Source organism: Argentina silus (assembly GCF_951799395.1).
Source record: "Argentina silus genome assembly, chromosome: 6".
NCBI classification, from domain to species: domain Eukaryota; kingdom Metazoa; phylum Chordata; class Actinopteri; order Argentiniformes; family Argentinidae; genus Argentina; species Argentina silus.
The window spans coordinates 15349543-15368816 of NC_139660.1; the positions used below are offsets into that span (position 1 = coordinate 15349543).

The 19274-nt window shown below is 43.6% G+C and overlaps 3 protein-coding genes across 5 annotated transcripts; 2 read left to right on the forward strand and 1 right to left on the reverse strand.

Moving 5' to 3' along the window:
* Positions 1-2357: 2357 nt before the first annotated feature.
* On the forward strand, positions 2358-10222 carry wdr47b (WD repeat domain 47b; the record flags this gene model as incomplete). Its single annotated transcript, XM_083672101.1, has 15 exons — positions 2358-2515; positions 3152-3235; positions 3534-3618; positions 3984-4292; positions 4444-4877; positions 5693-5795; positions 6802-6980; positions 7115-7387; positions 7713-7791; positions 8110-8267; positions 8562-8731; positions 8822-8992; positions 9079-9210; positions 9505-9723; positions 10080-10222. The coding sequence occupies 15 exons, from the start codon at positions 2358-2360 to the stop codon at positions 10220-10222; spliced, it is 2697 nt and encodes an 898-aa protein (XP_083528227.1).
* Positions 10223-11631: 1409 nt separating this feature from the next.
* On the forward strand, positions 11632-16270 carry clcc1 (chloride channel CLIC-like 1). 3 transcript variants are annotated; one of them, XM_083672153.1, is made up of 11 exons: positions 11632-12441; positions 12634-12744; positions 12883-12993; positions 13116-13340; positions 13558-13698; positions 13847-13946; positions 14059-14156; positions 14245-14391; positions 14483-15109; positions 15223-15270; positions 15635-16270. In XM_083672153.1, exons 1-11 carry the CDS (start codon positions 12274-12276, stop codon positions 15734-15736), a joined length of 1878 nt encoding a protein of 625 aa, XP_083528279.1. In that variant the 5' UTR covers positions 11632-12273; the 3' UTR covers positions 15737-16270. The 3 variants fall into 3 exon arrangements, with proteins under 3 accessions (XP_083528279.1, XP_083528280.1, XP_083528281.1); XM_083672154.1 differs by having other exon boundaries at positions 12637-12744; XM_083672155.1 differs by lacking the exon at positions 15223-15270.
* Positions 16271-16895: 625 nt separating this feature from the next.
* rpp21 (ribonuclease P subunit p21) lies at positions 16896-18515 on the reverse strand. The gene is made up of 5 exons (XM_083672156.1): positions 18242-18515; positions 17980-18080; positions 17741-17823; positions 17488-17634; positions 16896-17379 (listed from the first exon to the last, which is right to left on the reverse strand). Exons 1-5 carry the CDS (start codon positions 18296-18298, stop codon positions 17324-17326), a joined length of 444 nt encoding a protein of 147 aa, XP_083528282.1. The 5' UTR covers positions 18299-18515; the 3' UTR covers positions 16896-17323.
* Between the last annotated feature and the right edge of the window lie 759 nt (positions 18516-19274).

Here is a 19274-nt window from a genome sequence, read left to right on the forward strand (position 1 = left end):
TGTACTGTCTGTGAGACCAGTAAGAAATCCAGTTTTATTTCCTTTACTGGGAATTTGAAGGCAGAATGTGGCATACTTTGTCACTGCTTACGGGTAGAAGCTTGATACTGTCTCACGTCAGGGCCAACATTTTCCTTCTTTTATGACCTATATGGACTGGACACCTTGTGCAGGTGGCTGACACACACACACACACACACACACACACACACACACACACACACACACACACACACACACACAGCCACACACACACACACACACACACACACACACACACACAGCCACACACGCACACACTTGCACAGACACATAGTATATACACATACATAAACATTGGTGCTTTGTTTTAATTTGGGATATAAAATTACCAAAAGAGAAAGATGTACATGTCTCTGGAACTAAAAACATGATGATGTGTGTTTTTATTGTTTTCTTTTGTAGAAATGGATATTTCTGTGGGACTGCTTTTACAGTAGTCTTATTTGGCTGTTTAAGGCCAAGGTGAATGGCTATTTAACTGTAAATAGGTACCAGTGTAAATTGTACAGTGTGCAATGAGTCTGTCCATCCTTGAAGCACTGCTTCCATTTTGTTAATCAGATGCTGTGCTGTCATTCAACTTATTGCTGAACATGTGGGGTTTTTTTTTCCTTTTGCATTGAATAAAATCAAGCATGGCCTAAAAATGGTGTTGTGCCTTTTTTTCCCTAAATGATGAAAGAAGTCTCAGTAATTTGCCCTCTTGGATAACCAGTCAACATCAATGGAGTGAATGCCCTGTGGTGGTGGGTCAGTTTTTAATTTACAAAGAATATATTCTCATGAGGGATTATTGTTTTTTTTATGTGTTGAGTAAATATATGGTTTATTAAATGAATGCATCTGTATTCCCAAAATGTAGCCTCAAAAATGTATTCAGTATATCCCTAACATATTTCTTTTTCTCTGATAGGACTTTTTTTAATAATATGAGAGGCTATCAGAAAATAAATATGTTTTCTTTGGGACTCATGCAGTAATGCACAAGTAAGGTATATTTTTTAGCAGTTAATGCTTCTCTCTTCTTTGTCTCAATGTATGCATTTGTGGGTTTTGGCTATCTATGGAGTTTGGCAGATGGACACACCCTCCTTCTGTATTTGCCAAGGAAGGGTTAGCGGTACCCTGGCATTGTCTGAATCCGTTGGCTGAATCATCATACACTTTCGATATCTAGAAGGTACATTTCAGAATGGTTACATTAGACTTTAATTGCGGTCATGAACCGACTAATCCCAATATCTGTTTATTGCATGACCGATAGTGCTTTGCAGAGCTGAGCGCGGGCGAGACAGCTGATTCCTGAAAGTTCCTGAGTCGGGCGCGCCATGCGCCGTAGGTGTGAGCAGGCATCATCTCTTCACTTTGATTGGTGGTTTGCGGCTGTGCTCTCTTGGCAACCAGAGACTGTGCACTGGAAACACAGAGGGAGGGGAACCTCCTCAGCAGCAACGAGAAGAAACAAAAGATTTGACAAAATATCCTCTCTCATTGGAATTGCTCATACCTCTGCTAACACGGAATTGCATTCACATTTGTTGTGACGTTTCGTTATTGATTGGAAACCAGCAGGTGAGAGGATTCATTCCATTTGGGTGGCGCCAGTTCTGTTGTTGGTTGCTAGTGCATGTTTATTACCATGCATGTTTTGCTTGCTATTTAGCCGGTTATCAGCACGCCAGGTCATTTTCAGTTTAGCCATCTCCATAGAAGCAGTGTTATTGTGTCTGTATCCTTATGTTCACTATTACTAGTCGGCTAATCCTCCCGTGCGTGTGCACTTTGCAGTGCTAGTGTGTGTCTATGCCAGTAATCAATGACATGCTAAGGTAGCTGACACAAGGAAAGGTAAGCAACACGAGTAAGTGCTTATAATGCATTATGCACATACATTATGATAAAGAGCCAGTAGAATAGGTGTAGTCAATTTGGATAGATTTCTTGAATTCAACTTGAATATCAACCTGTATTTTCTCTCTTATTCAGTAAAGCTGCTTTGAATAACCTTGCACTTCCATTGACCACCCCTCAGTATCCCCTCCTACAAGAGACATTTCCACACCCCCTGATCCTCTGAGTTTGTTATTCACACATGGTGTTAGCACGATGGAGAACATACCCTCAAGGAACAAGACTAAGCCTAACCTAACCACTTTTCCAACATTATCACACATAACACATTGTGAAACACATCCACACCTAACCTCCCTCAAAAAGGTCAAGGATAGGGCAAAACCGACCAGTAAACACTCCCTTATGATTACAGTACCTTTAGACATGAATATCTTTCTTACTTTTCCAGACAGACAGACATCATGACCGCAGAGGAGACCATCAACATCAAGGAGGTGGAGGTGATCAAGCTGATGTTGGACTTCCTCAACTCCCGGAAGCTGCACATCAGCATGCTGGCCCTGGAGAAGGAGAGCGGCGTCATCAACGGCCTCTACTCTGACGACATGCTCTTCCTCAGGTATCTAGCTACAGTAGCTACCACCTGGGGCTCATTCAGGAGGACACAACTCCTTGAGAATGCTCAAATAGATAGTGTTCATAGAATAGACGTGAATATGTCATTCTGGATTTATCAGCTCGACTGTTCCTGTAATGTTTGTTTTGTTTGTTTACATTCTACATATTGCACCCCATTGAATTAACCCATAGGCTGTGTCTGTCTGATTCCAACAGAGTGTACTTACTGTATGCCTATTAATGAGACTTGAAATTTGTTTGTGGCCACCCTTGTTATTGTGTGTTTATCTCAGTATGAAGCACTTCACTTACTGCTTCATACAGTAATAGTAATGACATTTACCAGAGCAACTGAAATCAATGGATCTACACTGCACATTATTCAATTTACCAAGATGAAGTGGTTGATTGAATGAACGTTTCACCATTATTGATTTCAGATGTATTCTGTTACTATGAGCCGTTTACTTTATTTTCCACCCGGCTTATCACATTTCTCTGCTACAGTACACACGGACTCTGGAAGTATTCACATAGGGCACAGTGTTTGAATTGTGTTTGGTAAGTTATTGAAGATTTTCCCATGTTCTGCCAGGTTTCAACACTTGAATGTTAACCTTGTCTTTTCTCTTCACAGGCAGCTTATACTAGATGGTCAATGGGAAGAGGTCCTGCAGTTCATTCAGCCTTTGGAGGGCATGGACAAGTTTGACAGGAAGAGGTAAGATAAAAGTTGTTATTTTATCCAACTGTCTGTCTCTAGACACACAGAACACACAGACACACAGAATCCCTTCACCAAAGTTTGGTGCCCAAGTAGCCATTTAGGTAAATTCTTTGAATAGGAGTGACACAGTCAACAATTTTTTTCTCATGGTAGTTCAAGGCATGTTACTTAGCCAAAGGTTACCAACCAAACTCAACACTTTGCATTGTCCCTGTCTTGAATACACAGTGTATTTGAGTTTCATGTATGATATTGAGTTTCTATTGTAACCATGTCTTTCTTGTATGTCCAGATTCCGTTACATCATCCTGAAGCAGAAGTTCCTGGAGGCCCTGTGTGTGAATAACGCCATGTCAGCAGCAGAAGACCCTCACAATGTGAGTGTAAGGGCCCCAGGGTCTCTATGGGACTTCCTGTCCTTATATTATTATGTCACTTTATCTCAGACCTATTTGGGGCCCCCCAATGGTTGTGCTCACATGGGTGCTCTTAACTCACATAAGGGTTATTGTGAATAAACAAAAATGCTTTCAAAAGTTATCTACTATGGGCAGAATCCTAATCCTGAGATTAGCGCACATAACAAAAATGTTCATGTGAATCTCCCATTGACATCCGTGCCTGATTTGTACAACATCATTTGGATACATCCCTCAAATAGCTACTGTACATCAGAATTTGATTATAAACACCTTGCTCCCCCCCCCCCCCCCCACACACACACACACACACATACACACAGCTGGAGCTGACCATGCAGGAGGCGGTCAAGTGTCTTCACAGCCTGGAGGACTTCTGCCCCTCCAAGGAGGACTATAGTAAGCTCTGCCTGCTCCTCACCCTGCCTCGCCTCACCCAGCACTCTGAGTTCAAAGACTGGAACCCCAGCACAGCACGCGTGCATGCCTTTGAGGAGGCCTGCGCCATGGTGGCCGAGTTCATCCCTGCCGACAGGAAGCTGAGCGAGGCCGGGTTCAGGGCCAGTGGGAACCGCCTCTTCCAGCTACTCATCAAGGGAGTGTTGTACGAGTGCTGTGTTGAGTTCTGTCAGGTGGGTATACATCTAGTGGGAGTGTTGTATGTTCAGTGGGTGAATGGAGAGAGAGACCTTGCATAGTACTGTCGGTGAAAGACTGAATGCATTCTATTTGATTTGATTCTGTTTGTATTTCTAAAGACGTTGTCGCTGTCCTCTAATTCAGAGTAAAGCCACGGGGGAGGAGATCACGGAGGGTGAGGTGCTCCTGGGCGTGGACGTGCTGTGCGGCAACGGCTGTGACGAGCTGGACCTCTCGCTGATCTCCTGGCTCCAGAACCTCTCCCCAGGGGCCTTCTCCTGCGCCTTCCAGCAGAAGACTCTCAGCATCCATGTTGACCGCCTGGTCAAGCCCCCCAAGGCTGGCCACGCTGACCTCCTTACCCCTCTCATCAACCGCCTCTCCCCCTGCCTCTCCTCACCCCTGCGCCGCCCGCAGTCGGCCGACACCTACATGTCACGGTCGCTGAACCCGGCCCTGGACGGGCTTAGCCACGGCCTGGCAGCCCAGGACAAGAGAGGCATGGAGGGCAGCGTGAAGCCCGCACTCAGCCGCAGCCTGATGGAGAATCACCTGCACCAGGACGACTCGCCTGAGAGGTAATATAGGAGGCACTGTAGTCAACATGCTATATATACTATTTGTGACTTAAACAAATGTATTTGTTGTAAGTCGCTTTGGATAAAGGCATCTGCTAAATGCCATGAATGTAATGTAAATGAAGAAAAAATGCTTCACTGTATAAATGGCTCTCGACAAACCTGCAGTAGTGTCCATGGATAGAAGCATTGCTCTATGTAAGCAGGGTTTGATCAACCACATAAAAGTGAATGAATCATCTCCTCAGGCATTAATCCAGATAGTGGATCTCTCCGTATGGCACAGTCTTTAGCCCTAGTAATCCTGGAACCAATGCTTTAATATAGATGGGGCCTCCTTGCATGCTAACTTGGGTAGGCGCAATCTGCCCTGGCTTCGGAACAGACTATAGAAATGCATACTTTATGTGCACGTGCACACACACAGACACACTAGGCTTTAAGATATATAATATGCAGTATTATGTTTGTTTAACATAGATGTGTAACACTGGAGCTAGATAGTGTTAGACGTTTATTTGCGTCAAAGAAATGTTGTTTGTTTTGTTTGCTTCAGTGCAGCTGAATAGTAATCAGAGCTGTGATTGTATGCTGTAATAGCACTGACATTCTCCTAACTTGTCACTGAGGTCTGTACAGTAGTGCAGGTCTGTAAGCTGAGATGGCTTTGTCTGGCCTCTAGGGACTCACCTAGGCAGCACTTCATGTACCGGTTAGCTGACAAGCTGATACAAGACCATTTGGTGCAAAAATGTCAGAAAAAGAGTGCTTGTCTCCCTGCTAAGCCTCTCTCATGCTGATTTCTGTGTGTCCAGAATACACCCACCGAGTCTCGGCTCTAGTGGACCCAATGCCCCGAGGACGCCTTTGGCACCTGGGAAGGACGGCGGGCCCCCTAGTTCCACAGAGCGAAATGAGGTAATTCCGCCAACAAGCACTGTCTGATAACACAAAGGGTGCTGAAGTGGCCTCTCTTTCATCCACACTGATAGATTGACAAGTGTTGCCATCGAGACTAGAGTTTTAAAAGCACCCCCCGGTGGGAAACTAGGCCTCTGCTGTAATCTCATCACATCACAAAGTCACCCCTCGTCCCAGGGAGCTCTCTTTCTCTCTCTCATAATCCCCCCCTGAGGAGATCAATGAGTCGTCGTCATCATCCCCCCAATCCGCTGACTTTACTCACCCATAAATCCACTTCAATGACCTCGCCCAACGGGGAAGTCGAGCCCTTGTGTGCCCTGTCACCTGACAGGGGAGTGGATGAGCTACTGTCTCCCACCGCCGCGCCTCATCAGCCGCGGCGGCCATCGTCAGATGACAGAGGTCACGGACAGGGGGGCGTAGCGTCTGTTGTGATGGGTGGTCATGGCGTAGCCGCCGATGCTAGCATGCCGTCACTCATTTTTATGCATCAAGGGACCACAGAATCATAGATTGGATTTGTTGGTGTGTGTGTATAGAGAGAGATGAAGAGAGAGGTCACTCTGGGTTTGATGGGGTCCTTGGTAACTTTTTTTTTATGGGGATGAGCTTTGAGTCCTTGGAGTTGGCTATAGTTCGCATTGCGCACTTTCAGACATCATGTTTATGTGTGTGTGTGTGTGTGTGTGTGTATATGTGTGTCGTCTTTTCTTGTGTCTGTCTGTCTCTGTGTCTTTACACTGTATTTATCTGTCTGACTTAGCTTATAAAATGTTTTGTTTTTGTGTGTAGCGGAGGGGATTTGGAAACATCCTCTTGTGATGAGTTGCCCTGACTGGGATTTGTAAACCCAAATGTCACCCTCAGACAACAAGGATATTCTCTTAGTATAATAGTATACACTTTGTGTTTGGCATGTTGGAGACCCGGATTTGACCCTCACAGGCTACATGTTCATCTGTCTGACTTTTCTGTTTGTGTGCCCCTGGCCCCCCACCAGCAGCGCGAGTCGTCGGAGCAGGTGCAGGAGTACTACAGGCAGCGTATGCGTGTTCAGCAGCACCTGGAGCAGAAGCAGCACCAGAGACAGCTGTACCAGCAGATGCTCCTGGAGGGAGGGGTTCACCAGCAGGATGGGCCTGACGCCCAGCACAACCTCACTGAGAAGTTCCTCAACAGGTCAGTTGGACAAGTGGTTATGTTTATTGTGTTTGCCTTATGAGAAGCTAACCAACCAGGACTGGGACTGCGTGCGTGCGTGCGTGCGTGCGTGCGTGCGTGCGTGCGCGCCTTAACTGTGGGCATGTGTGCAGGTCCATCCAGAAGCTAGAAGAGATGAACGTGGGGATGGACAACCTGGGAGAGGAGGTGCAGTCACTGAGCCAGCACTGTAACGGAGTGACAGAGAAAGCAGGCAGCACCGTGAAACCCCCAGTAACCCCCGGACCCCCCAGCATTACTCAGACCCCAGAGCCCAGCTCAGGCCCCCTCAAGGACAGGCTAAGGACGGTCAGCAGCACCCCTCTCAGTGCAGGGGCGAAAGCAATGCCCTCCCTGGACGAATCCCCCGTCCCTGTAACTCAAAGGTGAGTCGGGGGGTCATAAGTATGACCAGGTGGAATTTGGGTTTTCCTAAACCATTTTTCCAAACTGTCGTAGGTATACTAGTAGTCTACAGTTCATCTACTTATACTGTTTATGTTTTTTCTGATGTTCAGGCAGGGATTTTAGGCAGGGAACTACTGTTCTAAACAATGTCCATATATCATGTCTACCTGTTTGATAGTATGCAGAATGACGTCTTGTTTGTTATTGACCTGTGTGTGTGTGTGTGTGTGTGTGTGTGTGTGTGTGTGTGTGTGTGTGTGTGTGTGTGTGTGTGTGTGTGTGTGTGTGTTGTGGTTCCACCAGTGCTCAGAAGATCAGAGCCACTCTGCACACAGTTCAGGACGACTCCAGCTGCTCTCCAATGCGCAACACATCACAGGAGGTAATTGAGAGACGCTAAACGGGTGCGTCTCAATAGTCTGAAGTAGCTTCTTTTTATAATCTATCTGTGCTGAAATTGCTGAAATGTCACGTTTTTTTCCCCCTGTCCCATGGCGATGTTCCAAGATCCATACCTGCATACCACTAGCGTAGCCTACCACTCTAGCTAGTGTGGATATTGGAATATGTAACTAGGAATAATAACTGTGAAGATGAAGGAGACGGAGAGAGGGAGCCACAATTAGACTCAACAACCCAGGATCTATTCAAAGCTATTTTTATAGTTGATTCCACATTGTTTTGTCCTGTTTGTGTGCAGTCAGAGAAGCCCAAGGCTCAGTTTGTGGTAGTGAACTCACTGGAGGATACACAGGCTGTGCGCGCTGTGGCCTTCCACCCCACGGGGGCGTTCTATGCGGTTGGCTCCAACTCTAAAACCCTGCGTGTCTGCGCCTACCCTGACACCCTCGACACCAGGTACACTGCTCTCCTACCATCTTAACCAGTCTTCACCAACTCTGGTCCCTGAGGACGGTGTCACCAGGCTGTTATCTCAGGCTTCAGCCCAGCACTAACACACAGGTGGATTAGTTGAATCAGGTGTGTGAGTGCTGGGATGGAACAAAAGCCTGCACACACCCTCTAGCTCTCTAGGACCAGGGTAGGTGATGACTGCCCTGTCCCTTTTATGCTTGCATAACTGAAGGAACAGAATTGGAATAGAATATAGCAGAATACATGTTTTATTTCCCTTGTGTGTGTCCCCTCTAGTGGGTCAGGCTCAGTCAAGCAGCCAGTGGTCCACTTCAGGAGGAACAAGCACCACAAAGGCTCCATCTACTGTGTGGCCTGGAGTCACTGTGGAAAGCTGCTGGCCACCGGCTCCAATGACAAATACGTCAAGGTCCTGCCTTTCAACGCAGACACCTGCAATGCTACAGGTAGTGTGTGTGTGTGCGTGCGTGTGCATTGGTATGTGTCTTTTTATGTTTTGTGCTGTATTATGAGTGTGTGCGTGGGTATGTTGACAGGTCCAGACCTGGAGTTCAGCATGCATGACGGCACCATTAGGGACCTGGCCTTCATGGAGGGTCCTGAGAGTGGAGGGGCCATCCTGATCAGTGCAGGGGCCGGAGACTGTAACATCTACACTACAGACTGTCAGAGGGGCCAGGGGCTACATGCACTCAGTGGCCATACAGGTACACGCACTCATACACACACACACACACACACACACACACACACACTGTATGTGCTCACATACTCTCTGTGTGTGTTTTCCTAGGTCACATCCTGTCTCTGTACACATGGGGCGGCTGGATGATAGCCACAGGATCCCAGGACAAGACTGTACGCTTCTGGGACCTGAGAGTGCCCAGCTGTGTGAGAGTGGTGGGGACCGCCCTGCATGGATCAGGTGGGATGTCATGATGCCAATCGTCCACTAAGGGATGCTGGTGTTATTATGGGATTTTTGCAGTCAACGTCAACAGTTGCCAGAGGCTTGATTTACACTTGATTTATTATTATAAAGTGTTGATTTACATGCTGTATCATGGCCTACAGTTCACAGAAAACATACTTTTTTTGTTTAATTTATCCAGGTTGGTCTCATTGAAATAATCTTTTACAAGATAGCAGTCACAATCTTCAAAAGACATTTCCAGCTGCAACCAATAACCGCAGCCTCTGTCTCTGTACACTCCCTAAGGAAGTCCAGTGGCTTCTGTGGCAGTGGACCCCAGCGCTCGTCTCCTGGCAACAGGCCAGGAGGACTGCAGCTGCATGCTTTATGACATCAGAGGGGGTCGGATGGTTCAGACATACCGTCCACACACCAGCGACGTGCGCTCGGTCCGCTTCTCCCCTGGTGCCCACTACCTACTCACAGGCTCCTACGACAACAAAGTCATCATCACTGACCTGCAAGGTACACACAAACAAACACACATACAAACTCTTATAAAAGCATACATACACATGTTTAAAGATATGCATACATGTTTTCAGTGTCTGGTAGCTTTGAAAGTGTAACACAACATAACTTTATTCATATTGTCTATTCAGTTATAAATGCCAATCAATGCTCTGAGATACGTCTTTCTCTGACGTGAAGAACCCAGTTTGGCTTTCCTATAGCTTTTTCTTGGCTGCCTCCCTTGTAGTCTAACGTGTAAATAAACTACATGACCCAGACTCTCATACCCCCCCCCCCTAGATCCTTGACACAGACATTTTGAAGAGCCAGTGCCTAATTCTGTGTGTGTGTGTGTTTATTTATCGCAGGTGACCTGACAAAGCAACTTCCTCTGACGGTTGCAGCGGAACACGGGGACAAGGTCATCCAGTGCAGGTGGCACACACACGACCTCTCCTTCCTGTCCTCCTCGGCAGACAGAACAGTAACCCTCTGGGCACAGTCCCCCTGAGATTGGTGTCACTGCACTGGGGACACTACTAGCCAAAAAGCACAAAATAGTCCACATCCCTGAAAAAAATCTACTCTTGTAGGTGTGTGTATGTAATGCTTGTGTGTGTGTGTGTGTGTATGTACGTACTGTATTTGAGCTGGATGTCGCCAGTGTGTGACCAATAGCAAGGTTTTTAGCTAGCTGGCTTTGAGATATTGCTTAGCTTTACACAATCATAACCGCCATTTCTCTGTAAAGATAAAGTGAAAAATATAGTAATGTTTGAAATGTACTCATCAAATGCATGTTAGCTTAGTCCAAGCACACCAGTTATTCCTGTCTAGTTGCTAGCTAGCTCTTCTGAAACGGATGCAAAATGGGTTATAGTCCATTCAAACCACAATATGTCATATGGTGCCTTGAGGTGACAGTTTTATGAATTCTGAATGTGCTGTGTAGATTTTCAGTTTCAAAATGCAAAAAGGAGGTATTGTCTATATCAAAAGCTTTATCGTTTGACTTTTCTTTTTCATTTAATAGCTTGTAATTTAAGTGTCTTAGGATTCTCATCTTAACAGAAATCATTGTTGGTTTGCCACTTTTCAAACAAGGATCCCTAACTGATGCTTGTAAAAGAGTTAATGAAGTGTAACTTAATCATATCTTTGTGGTTGAAGAATTGTGTACAGGATTTCATTTGTATGGGGATGTTTCTTTTCTTTCAATAGTGTGACACTTGTTAACTTATTTTTCATGTAAAGTATTTAAACTGGACAATCTAGTTTGGAACAAGCTTGCTTGCACAGTAGCTAATTGGGAGTGAGTGAGTTGACTGTTTGAGGATGAGAATACTTGCCAGCAGGATATAGGATTTGTTTTAATACCACTGTAATGTATGTTATATACAGTGAGGGAGATTGTTATACACATGTGGAGAAAGAAGCATGGGAATTCATTTTGCCATGTACTGTATAAAAATAATAATTATTTAACACCAATCCTTTACACCTGCCTGTGTCCAAATTGGCCTATGACTAGTCTCAATTCGAGAGATTAGATTCTGGGTTCCGAGATTAGCCTATGATAGTCCTGCTGCACTTTAGAAATTCAAGGGTATGATATTTGTTTTGTTGTTTTTAGGTGATACCTTTTAATTTTGTTGTCACTGTAAATATTAAATAAAGGTATACTATCAATTATTGTTTTCTTGCATTGTAAGTGTGTCTGTTCATGGAATTTTTACTTTTAAAAGGAGCTTTATGAATAATTTTGGGTGGTTTCCATACTTTTCAAAACATTTGTTTACAATTAGACGATGGTTGAAACAGAGTATTCGGTTGAAGTGTGGATGAAAATACATCTCCCATGATTCCATTACGGTCTTTGGGTCAAAGGTCGCACGGAAGCAAAACATTGGAAACGGAATGGATGAGCTAAAAATGATAACAACAATCCGATATATGTTTAACGAGTATATTTATGGTTGTTCAAGGAAATAATGCTTTTTAATCATTTTTCGCTAATATCTGATTTTTTGGTCAAGAGGTTCTGTGATACGGAGAGCGCTTGTGTTTTAGGAAGTGACATTGGCTAGCTAGCTAGCTAGACAATTAAAGATCTCAGTCAACGTACTCTTTATTTGCCTTTTTTGCCCTCCAATGTTGCGATTATATAAACCAGGGAGGTTCTCCTCGGGATTTTGAACAAGGTGGCGTTAGAATGAAAGCATTATAAAAACAGAATCGCGTTTATTCAAGTCAAAATGCACTAAAATACCACTAAAACTGAATTAACTGAGGAACATAACGCGTTCACTTTCGCTTTTAACAACGTTTCCTCTGGTGATCATAGATAGTTACTCTATTATTACTAAATATCAGTTTGTTTTGCTCTTAACTGTTTACATATTAGTGGCGGAGTCAAATTGAGTCCTCAGCTTGCTGTATTAGCTAGCCAGCGAACACCCATGCGCTGGAATTATTGAGCTGTCTGGTTTTGCTCATGACGAGGTATGAAATCTTTGCAGAAGCGTGTCATCGGTCAGAATAGCCACTATTGAGTAGCTGTAAATGAAGATGTTTACAAGTCGTTCCAAGATATGCATCACCATTGTCTTGGTATGCAGCCTGTCACTAGTCGCCCTAGGGCAGTTGGATGATGACGAAGACGAATGGATCGATCCATATGACATGTTGAACTACGATGCAAGCACTAAAACTATGAGAAAGCCCGCCGAGGTAAAATACAACACACTAGTGCATGTGACCTTGCCTATGAATGCCATTAGTTTCTTTGGTGTCATTATCATCAACAGTCTCTGACAAGAGTTCTTACACAGTCGTGTAAAAATATACCAATCTGCAGGCCTGATATTGAACTTTACACCCGATCTTTCATCGGGTATAAACTAACAAGTCTGACCTTTACAGCAGCCAACAAATTATCCCAATGTACCCACCAAAAGAAGGGAATACGTCCAGGATTCAGATCAAATGGACTTAACAGAGTGCAGTAATAAAGTAGAGGGGCTACAAAGAGAGGTAAGTGGTTATAAAGGAATTTGTATACTTCTGGAAAAGATCTGCTACTTAAGATCAATACACTTTCTGTTTAACAATGACAATGGAATGAGTCTAGAGATATTTGATGTGATCTAGTGATCTATCTGTGTTTTTCAGATCGAAGAGCACAAGAGGAGGATCACAGTGGTCTCACAACAACCATCATGTAACCCAGTGTTTAAGCGGTTCCTCACCAAGCTCCTGAATGAAATTGAAAGAGTTGGGCTTGTATGTTTTGGGATTCTCTCAAATATGCTATTTAACTCTGGGCAAAAAATAAATCCACTGATGATTTCACCTATGTAAAGCCCTCACCCTGTTTAACTTTCCCATTTGTTTTCATTCACCAGCCCAGTGATCTGAGCAGTGACATTCACTATGATGCCAAAGTGAAACTGTCTCGTCAAGCAGTGGGGGAGATCCGGAAGCTTCTGGAGGGGATGGACAGCTGGAGGACCGGGGCATTGGATGATGCTGTAAGCCAAATACTGGTGGGTCTCAAACCACATGATTACGAGGCCTGGAGGTGGCACTTTGAGGACACCTTCGGTGTGGAGATCGACACAGTTATGAAGGTGAGTTCACCACATGTGATTTATCTCGTACATGTCTTGTAAAGCATGTATCTGATGAGGGTGGAAATTCATTCCACTGTCCTCTTTATGTTTGTGTGTGACAAGGTAAGGTTCAAACCCCTACATTGAGTAACTAGGCCAGCCAAGAAGTAGCCTTTTGGCAGATGCTGTTAGGACAATATATTGAGCTGTGTTTAAAGGAATATCTCTCTTCCAGGTGTTTGTGTGTGTCCTAATCATAGCAGTCATCATCTGCAGTGAGATGTGGTCTGTCGTCTCCTGGTTTGTCCAGTTCAAGAGATTATTTGCCATCTGCTTCTTCATCAGTATTGTCTGGAATTGGTTCTATCTTTACAAGGTATACGTACCACAAAGCACAATATGAATTTGAGATGTCAGTGTAATCTGGCAGTCATATAGTTTATATCACCTTTAAGAATATCTTTGGAACTCATTGTCTTATTAGAAAATGTCTGTATGAATGACAATATAATTCACCCAAACAGATTGCCTTTGCGGAGCACCAAAGCAACATTATTAAGATGGAGAGTGTTAATGAGAAGTGCACTGGAATGAAGAAAATCGACTGGAGTGATAACCTGAAAGGTGAGTTGATCATGAGGCTTACACCCTAGCTTTGCATTATCTATGGCTTTATGTGGCTTTCATGATGCATGTTGTCATGTACTATAATGTACCCTTCATGCCTTTACTCCAGAGTGGTTCAGAAGCACCTTGACACTCCAGGACGATCCCTGTAAGAAATACTACGAAGTCCTCATGGTCAACCCCATTCTACTAGTACCACCAACCAAGGTAACCTAGCGCTGACAAGTCTGTGTACTATTTCTGTCATGGCATGCAGTATGATCAAATGTTATCAATAATTTCCTTGTGACCTTAGGCAATGTCTGTCACCATCACCACATTCATCACAGAGCCATTGAAGCACTTTGGTCAGGGGATCAGTGAGTTTCTCAGAGCTCTTCTTAAGGACTTACCGGTCACCCTTCAGATCCCTGTCCTTCTCACCATCGTGCTCTCCATCTTGGTAAGGACCCCTACAAATATGCTTATATTCTGTATTTCTGTTTCTGCATCGCTTTGAGCGACAAAATTGTTTTTTTTTTAATCTGCACCAGGTCTTCATGTACGGTAGCAGCCAGGCTGCCATCTATGGCTTCACTAGTACACTACGCGGCGGCCGCAGGGACCCCCCTCCCCCTGCTGTGGTACAGCCCCAACCCCAGCCTGCCCAACTGAGGGGGGCAGACCATGACCCCCTGGCCGGGGGGGACGCTCCACAGCATGCCCCACTGCCTCTCAGACACAGAGCCAACCAGGGTGGGCAAGATGGGAACCCCCTACGACAGAGGAGGCCCCCCAGAGCCAGAAAGGAGCCGACCAGAGTGTTTGTAGAGACCCTGAGGAACGCAGACTGGCCCTTTAGCGAGGACGAGATCGACTCGGCGGGACGGGAAGGGGAACAGCCAGAAGATGTTGAGGACACAGACCCCGCAACAGAGGAAGATACAGACGTCCAGGAGGAGGAGACGTTGGAGGAACCAACTGAAGCTGGAGCTAGAATAAGCGCAAGTGACTTGCAGGCTAAACCATCTCCAGCTAAACCTGTGAAAGCAAAAGCTAAAACCCCTAATGCTATAGCTATTGCTGATGTGAGTAGTGTGTCATCTGAACCTCGAGGGACTGACAGCCAGGTTGAGCAGCAAACAGAAGAGCAGTCCTCACCAGCAGCACAAGGGAATGATGTAAGTGTTAACCCACTGATGAAATAAATATGTTCCATTATAAGCTTAGCATGAACTGTAAACATAAGTGATGGATTTTTAAGTTTCCCTTCTTATCTGTTTGAATGTCACAGTATCGCACATGCATTAATGAGAAGATGATTCAGATTCTGCATAAATTGGTAAATACAGTAACAGTCTCTCTCAAGTACACAAATCTAGTTCTGTTTGCTTTTGGCATCACTCCCATACACTTTTACCCCATTGTGCTTTCATGGTCTCTCGTTTGCCTGGTCAATGTGCATGTTCCTTCAACACCTGTAAATAAAATTCATGTTTATGAATTATTGAGGATTTTTGATGATATGCAATGATCCTGCCAACACTTTTATAGTTTTGATTTGTTTGTTGTTACCACACACCATACACCCCACCATTCTGTTTTGGAATTAATTGTGGTCTAAGCACTGTACTGGCAGTGGTGTTTCATACGTTGGGTTAGTTTAATGTTTACTAATATTTCTGTGTACGTTCTGTTGTTTGCAGGTGCAGGAGGCTTCAGTAGCAGAGAAGACATCATCTATCTCAGGGGAATATGTTGAAACTGTGCCTGTACAAGAGACTGACCCGATGTCACTAGCACTATAGACAGATGTCCTTGCTGTTTACAACAGTGTGAAATCTCAAATCAGTGTTCTGACTTCTAAGATGCCTTATTACCATTTCCGGAGACATTATGCATTTTGTTTTTAAAGGGGCAATCTGGGATTCAAACAATAACAAAGGAGTCTCCCTGCCACTGTTTTTTAGTAAACTGCTGAGGGATGGGGATGGAGAAATGTAACCATTCTCCAATTTATAGACAGAGCTATGGTTGCAATGACTGATCGTCTATGAGATCAAAATGATAGTTTTAACCATGTTTTGAAGCTATGGTGTTTACAATTACATTGTTTACCAAAAATGGCATAAAACAAGCTTATATTTTGGGTTAGGGTTAGGTGATGGGGTAAGACAGTTAAAGTAAATTCATGAGGCATTTGTAAGTTATATTCTTCAAGAATTAATGTCTATACATCATTAATTGAATGGTTAAAAAATGTATTATCCCAGATTGGCCATTTAATTAAGTAAATAAACTGTACATTTAATTTGTCTTATATATATATATATATATATATATATATATATATATATATATATATATATATATGAGTAAGCCATAGACTAGTGCTGCTAATGATTGTGGGAACTTTTGTCTAATAAAATATTAAGTATTAGCAAGGGAACCCCCGGACATGTTAGGGTAATGAATTCATGACTTCTGTCAGTGCAATATTGACATCACTCAAGATGTACATTTTTGGCTATATTGTACATAGGTTGAACATTATGTTCAGAGTTTAGGAAGGAAGCTTAGTAACACCTTTTTTCAGGAATGACACTGGTCCTTCTTTTGTATATGGTCCACATATTTCTGCCAGGAATCTGCTTTGTTTCTAGAAGACACTTCCAAGTGCCAAAGGGACTTCAACAGAAGATAATGGCAAACAGAAAGTAGGCAAAAGCATTACCACAGTTGAGACAGTTTTTGGCCATGACAATCAAATGAATACAGCACTTTCACTGTATTTGTTACTCCCAGAGGAATAAGAGAATTCATTAAGCATATATTCAAGTTCTTTCTTTCTTTCCATCTTAATGGCAAATTTTTTTTTAAAAAGGTGGCATTGTATGGTGCATACAATTATTGTACTGATAAATACATTAAGATTTCTAATGAATATAAATTCCTGAGATATGCAGAGAAATTTATTTCAAATGTTTATTTAAAAAAACAAAATAAGTCTTCCAATCCTGTGCTGTATTTTGGGCAAATCTTAAATAGTAGCCAAAACAACAACTGCAAATAAATTCAGTCTTATTGACCATTTTCAACCGATTTCATCAAAAAGAAAATCAATTTTCACACAACCACTTAATTCAAATCAATCCCAATGTAGATGGATGAGACATTGGTTGGAGAAACTGGGCCTTCATCAAAGACAGTACCTAAGAGTGGGGTATGTACAAAAATGACCCATTTAATAAATAAATGACTGTTCATCTGAATTCCCTAACCCTTGAATTGTAAGTCTACACCTTGTATACATGGGGTCCACTGCACTCAAGTGTTAGGCTTGGATGGAGGCAACTGGTGCCGGGAAGACAAAGATCCCATGGAGGATTTCTGGGTCAGGGATCGGTCACACCTTTCTGCAACCCTTCAGTGGAAGGGCCTTGTTCTGCAGCTGAGAAAGAACAAAGATAACACTGAAAGGATAAGAAATTATCTTAGCAACTGTATCATGTCTCTTTCGATTGGGGGCTTTAGTGGTTTGAGACTGTACCATATTTACCTGGCTGTGGCTGGCTCTGTGGCTGGTTCTCCAGCTGTGCCTCAGGCTGATCTACCCAGAGACAATGTTTCGGATCGTTCAGAAACCTTTTGCTCTGCCCACAGCTGAGACATCGCACCACAGTCATGCGATTCCTGTGTTTAGTTCCTGTAGAGAATAAAGCATTGGTTACCCCACAATAGTATGCTACCAAGTAAAAACATATGACCTCAATGCTTAACAAAAACAAAACCATGTCATCATAGGGTCTTACTTTTCTGTCTTACAGTTGCAGTCACTCCTGGTACCAACAAAGAGCAGCATTTCTTGCATAATGTTCTTTTTACTGATGGGTCTCTGCAAAGATTGCAATTGATTGTATTTACACTCATATCATGCTCATGCTGATATCATGCTCCAACAATTAAAAAAAAAAAAATGTGTTTATACATATTGTGAATATAGCATTAAAACCGTGTTAGCTATGTAACTTATTGTGGGCATTTTACTCACTGTCTCAACACCAAACGTTTTGCGATGGTCTTTTGTGTGAAACTGTAAAAACGAGCTAATTCCACGTTCTCTGGGTTTTGAGACAAAACACAGTGAGCAGCCTGAAAAAACAAAAATAAGTGTTTTCATCATTATCTGTTAAAACCACGGAAGCCCCCTTTTAGGGCTCCGTATAAAACACAATTGTGTCACTTACTAAACAATGTTGGCAGATGGGGCTAGGGAAATGTGACCACTCTCACATCAAGTCAAGAAAACCAACCTGATATAGAAAGTTCAGTCGTTGATAGGCTTCCTTGTCTTTCAGGTTTCCTGCCATTGACACGAATACGATAGCCAGCGAACTAGTTGAAAGACACTGAAAATGTGTATTTCATATGGGTAACAAATGCTATTTGGGGATACCTAGCTAACTTGCTAGCTAGTAGCAGCAGCAACACTGACTCTGGCAGTAGTCTGACTTTTCGGTTCTTCTGACTGGCTGTCTAGCTATGGACTCTGAAATGGGACAAACCTTACGCTAACACTCGAGACGTAGTCAACGACTGTATGGGTCCGGGGCAACGTGTCGCCGAAAAATATTACATCCGTAGTGGTCTAGCCACACTACGCCCCAAATGTTACATTCATTCATACATAATGTTACATGGTGACCTTTTCTTGCCGTGGTTAGCATTAGTAGGTGACCAGCGCAAAAAATACTCATGCATTGGCCGGGAATCGAACCCGGGCCTCCCGCGTGGCAGGCGAGAATTCTACCACTGAACCACCAATGCTTACAGATATTGTTTTCCAGTACAGACATTTTTAAATGTCATGATGAAATGTTTTTAAGGACTGGAGTAGGGAGGAATGGATGCAATAACCCACCGTACCTTCAGTGTGCTCCGTCGAGGAACAAATATAGCAAATACTTTGTCAATTGGTCCCCATCATGCACACACTGACAAGTAGATTATGTCCTACAAGCAACTGTTAACAATGTAACTGTTTTCCTTCTAAGATAACAGTAACACTATGTCTGCAACACTGAACATTTCAAGCGATGAACTACTAGGGCTAAGCCATACCTCACATTTGTATGGAGTTTAGGCCCCAGATTGTTGTCTTACTCTAATGATGATTCATTGCTGTATGTATTGCTGGAGCCCACTTTTCAAGTAAAAGAGCCAAGAAAGCAGTCAGGCCGGGAACATAGGCCTTGCTTAACACGTCCTCTCAACGGCTGCCTGCGAAAACCATGCTCACGTCCGCGGAAAAGCATTTAAGGCGTAGGCTACTTAAAAAAGACATCA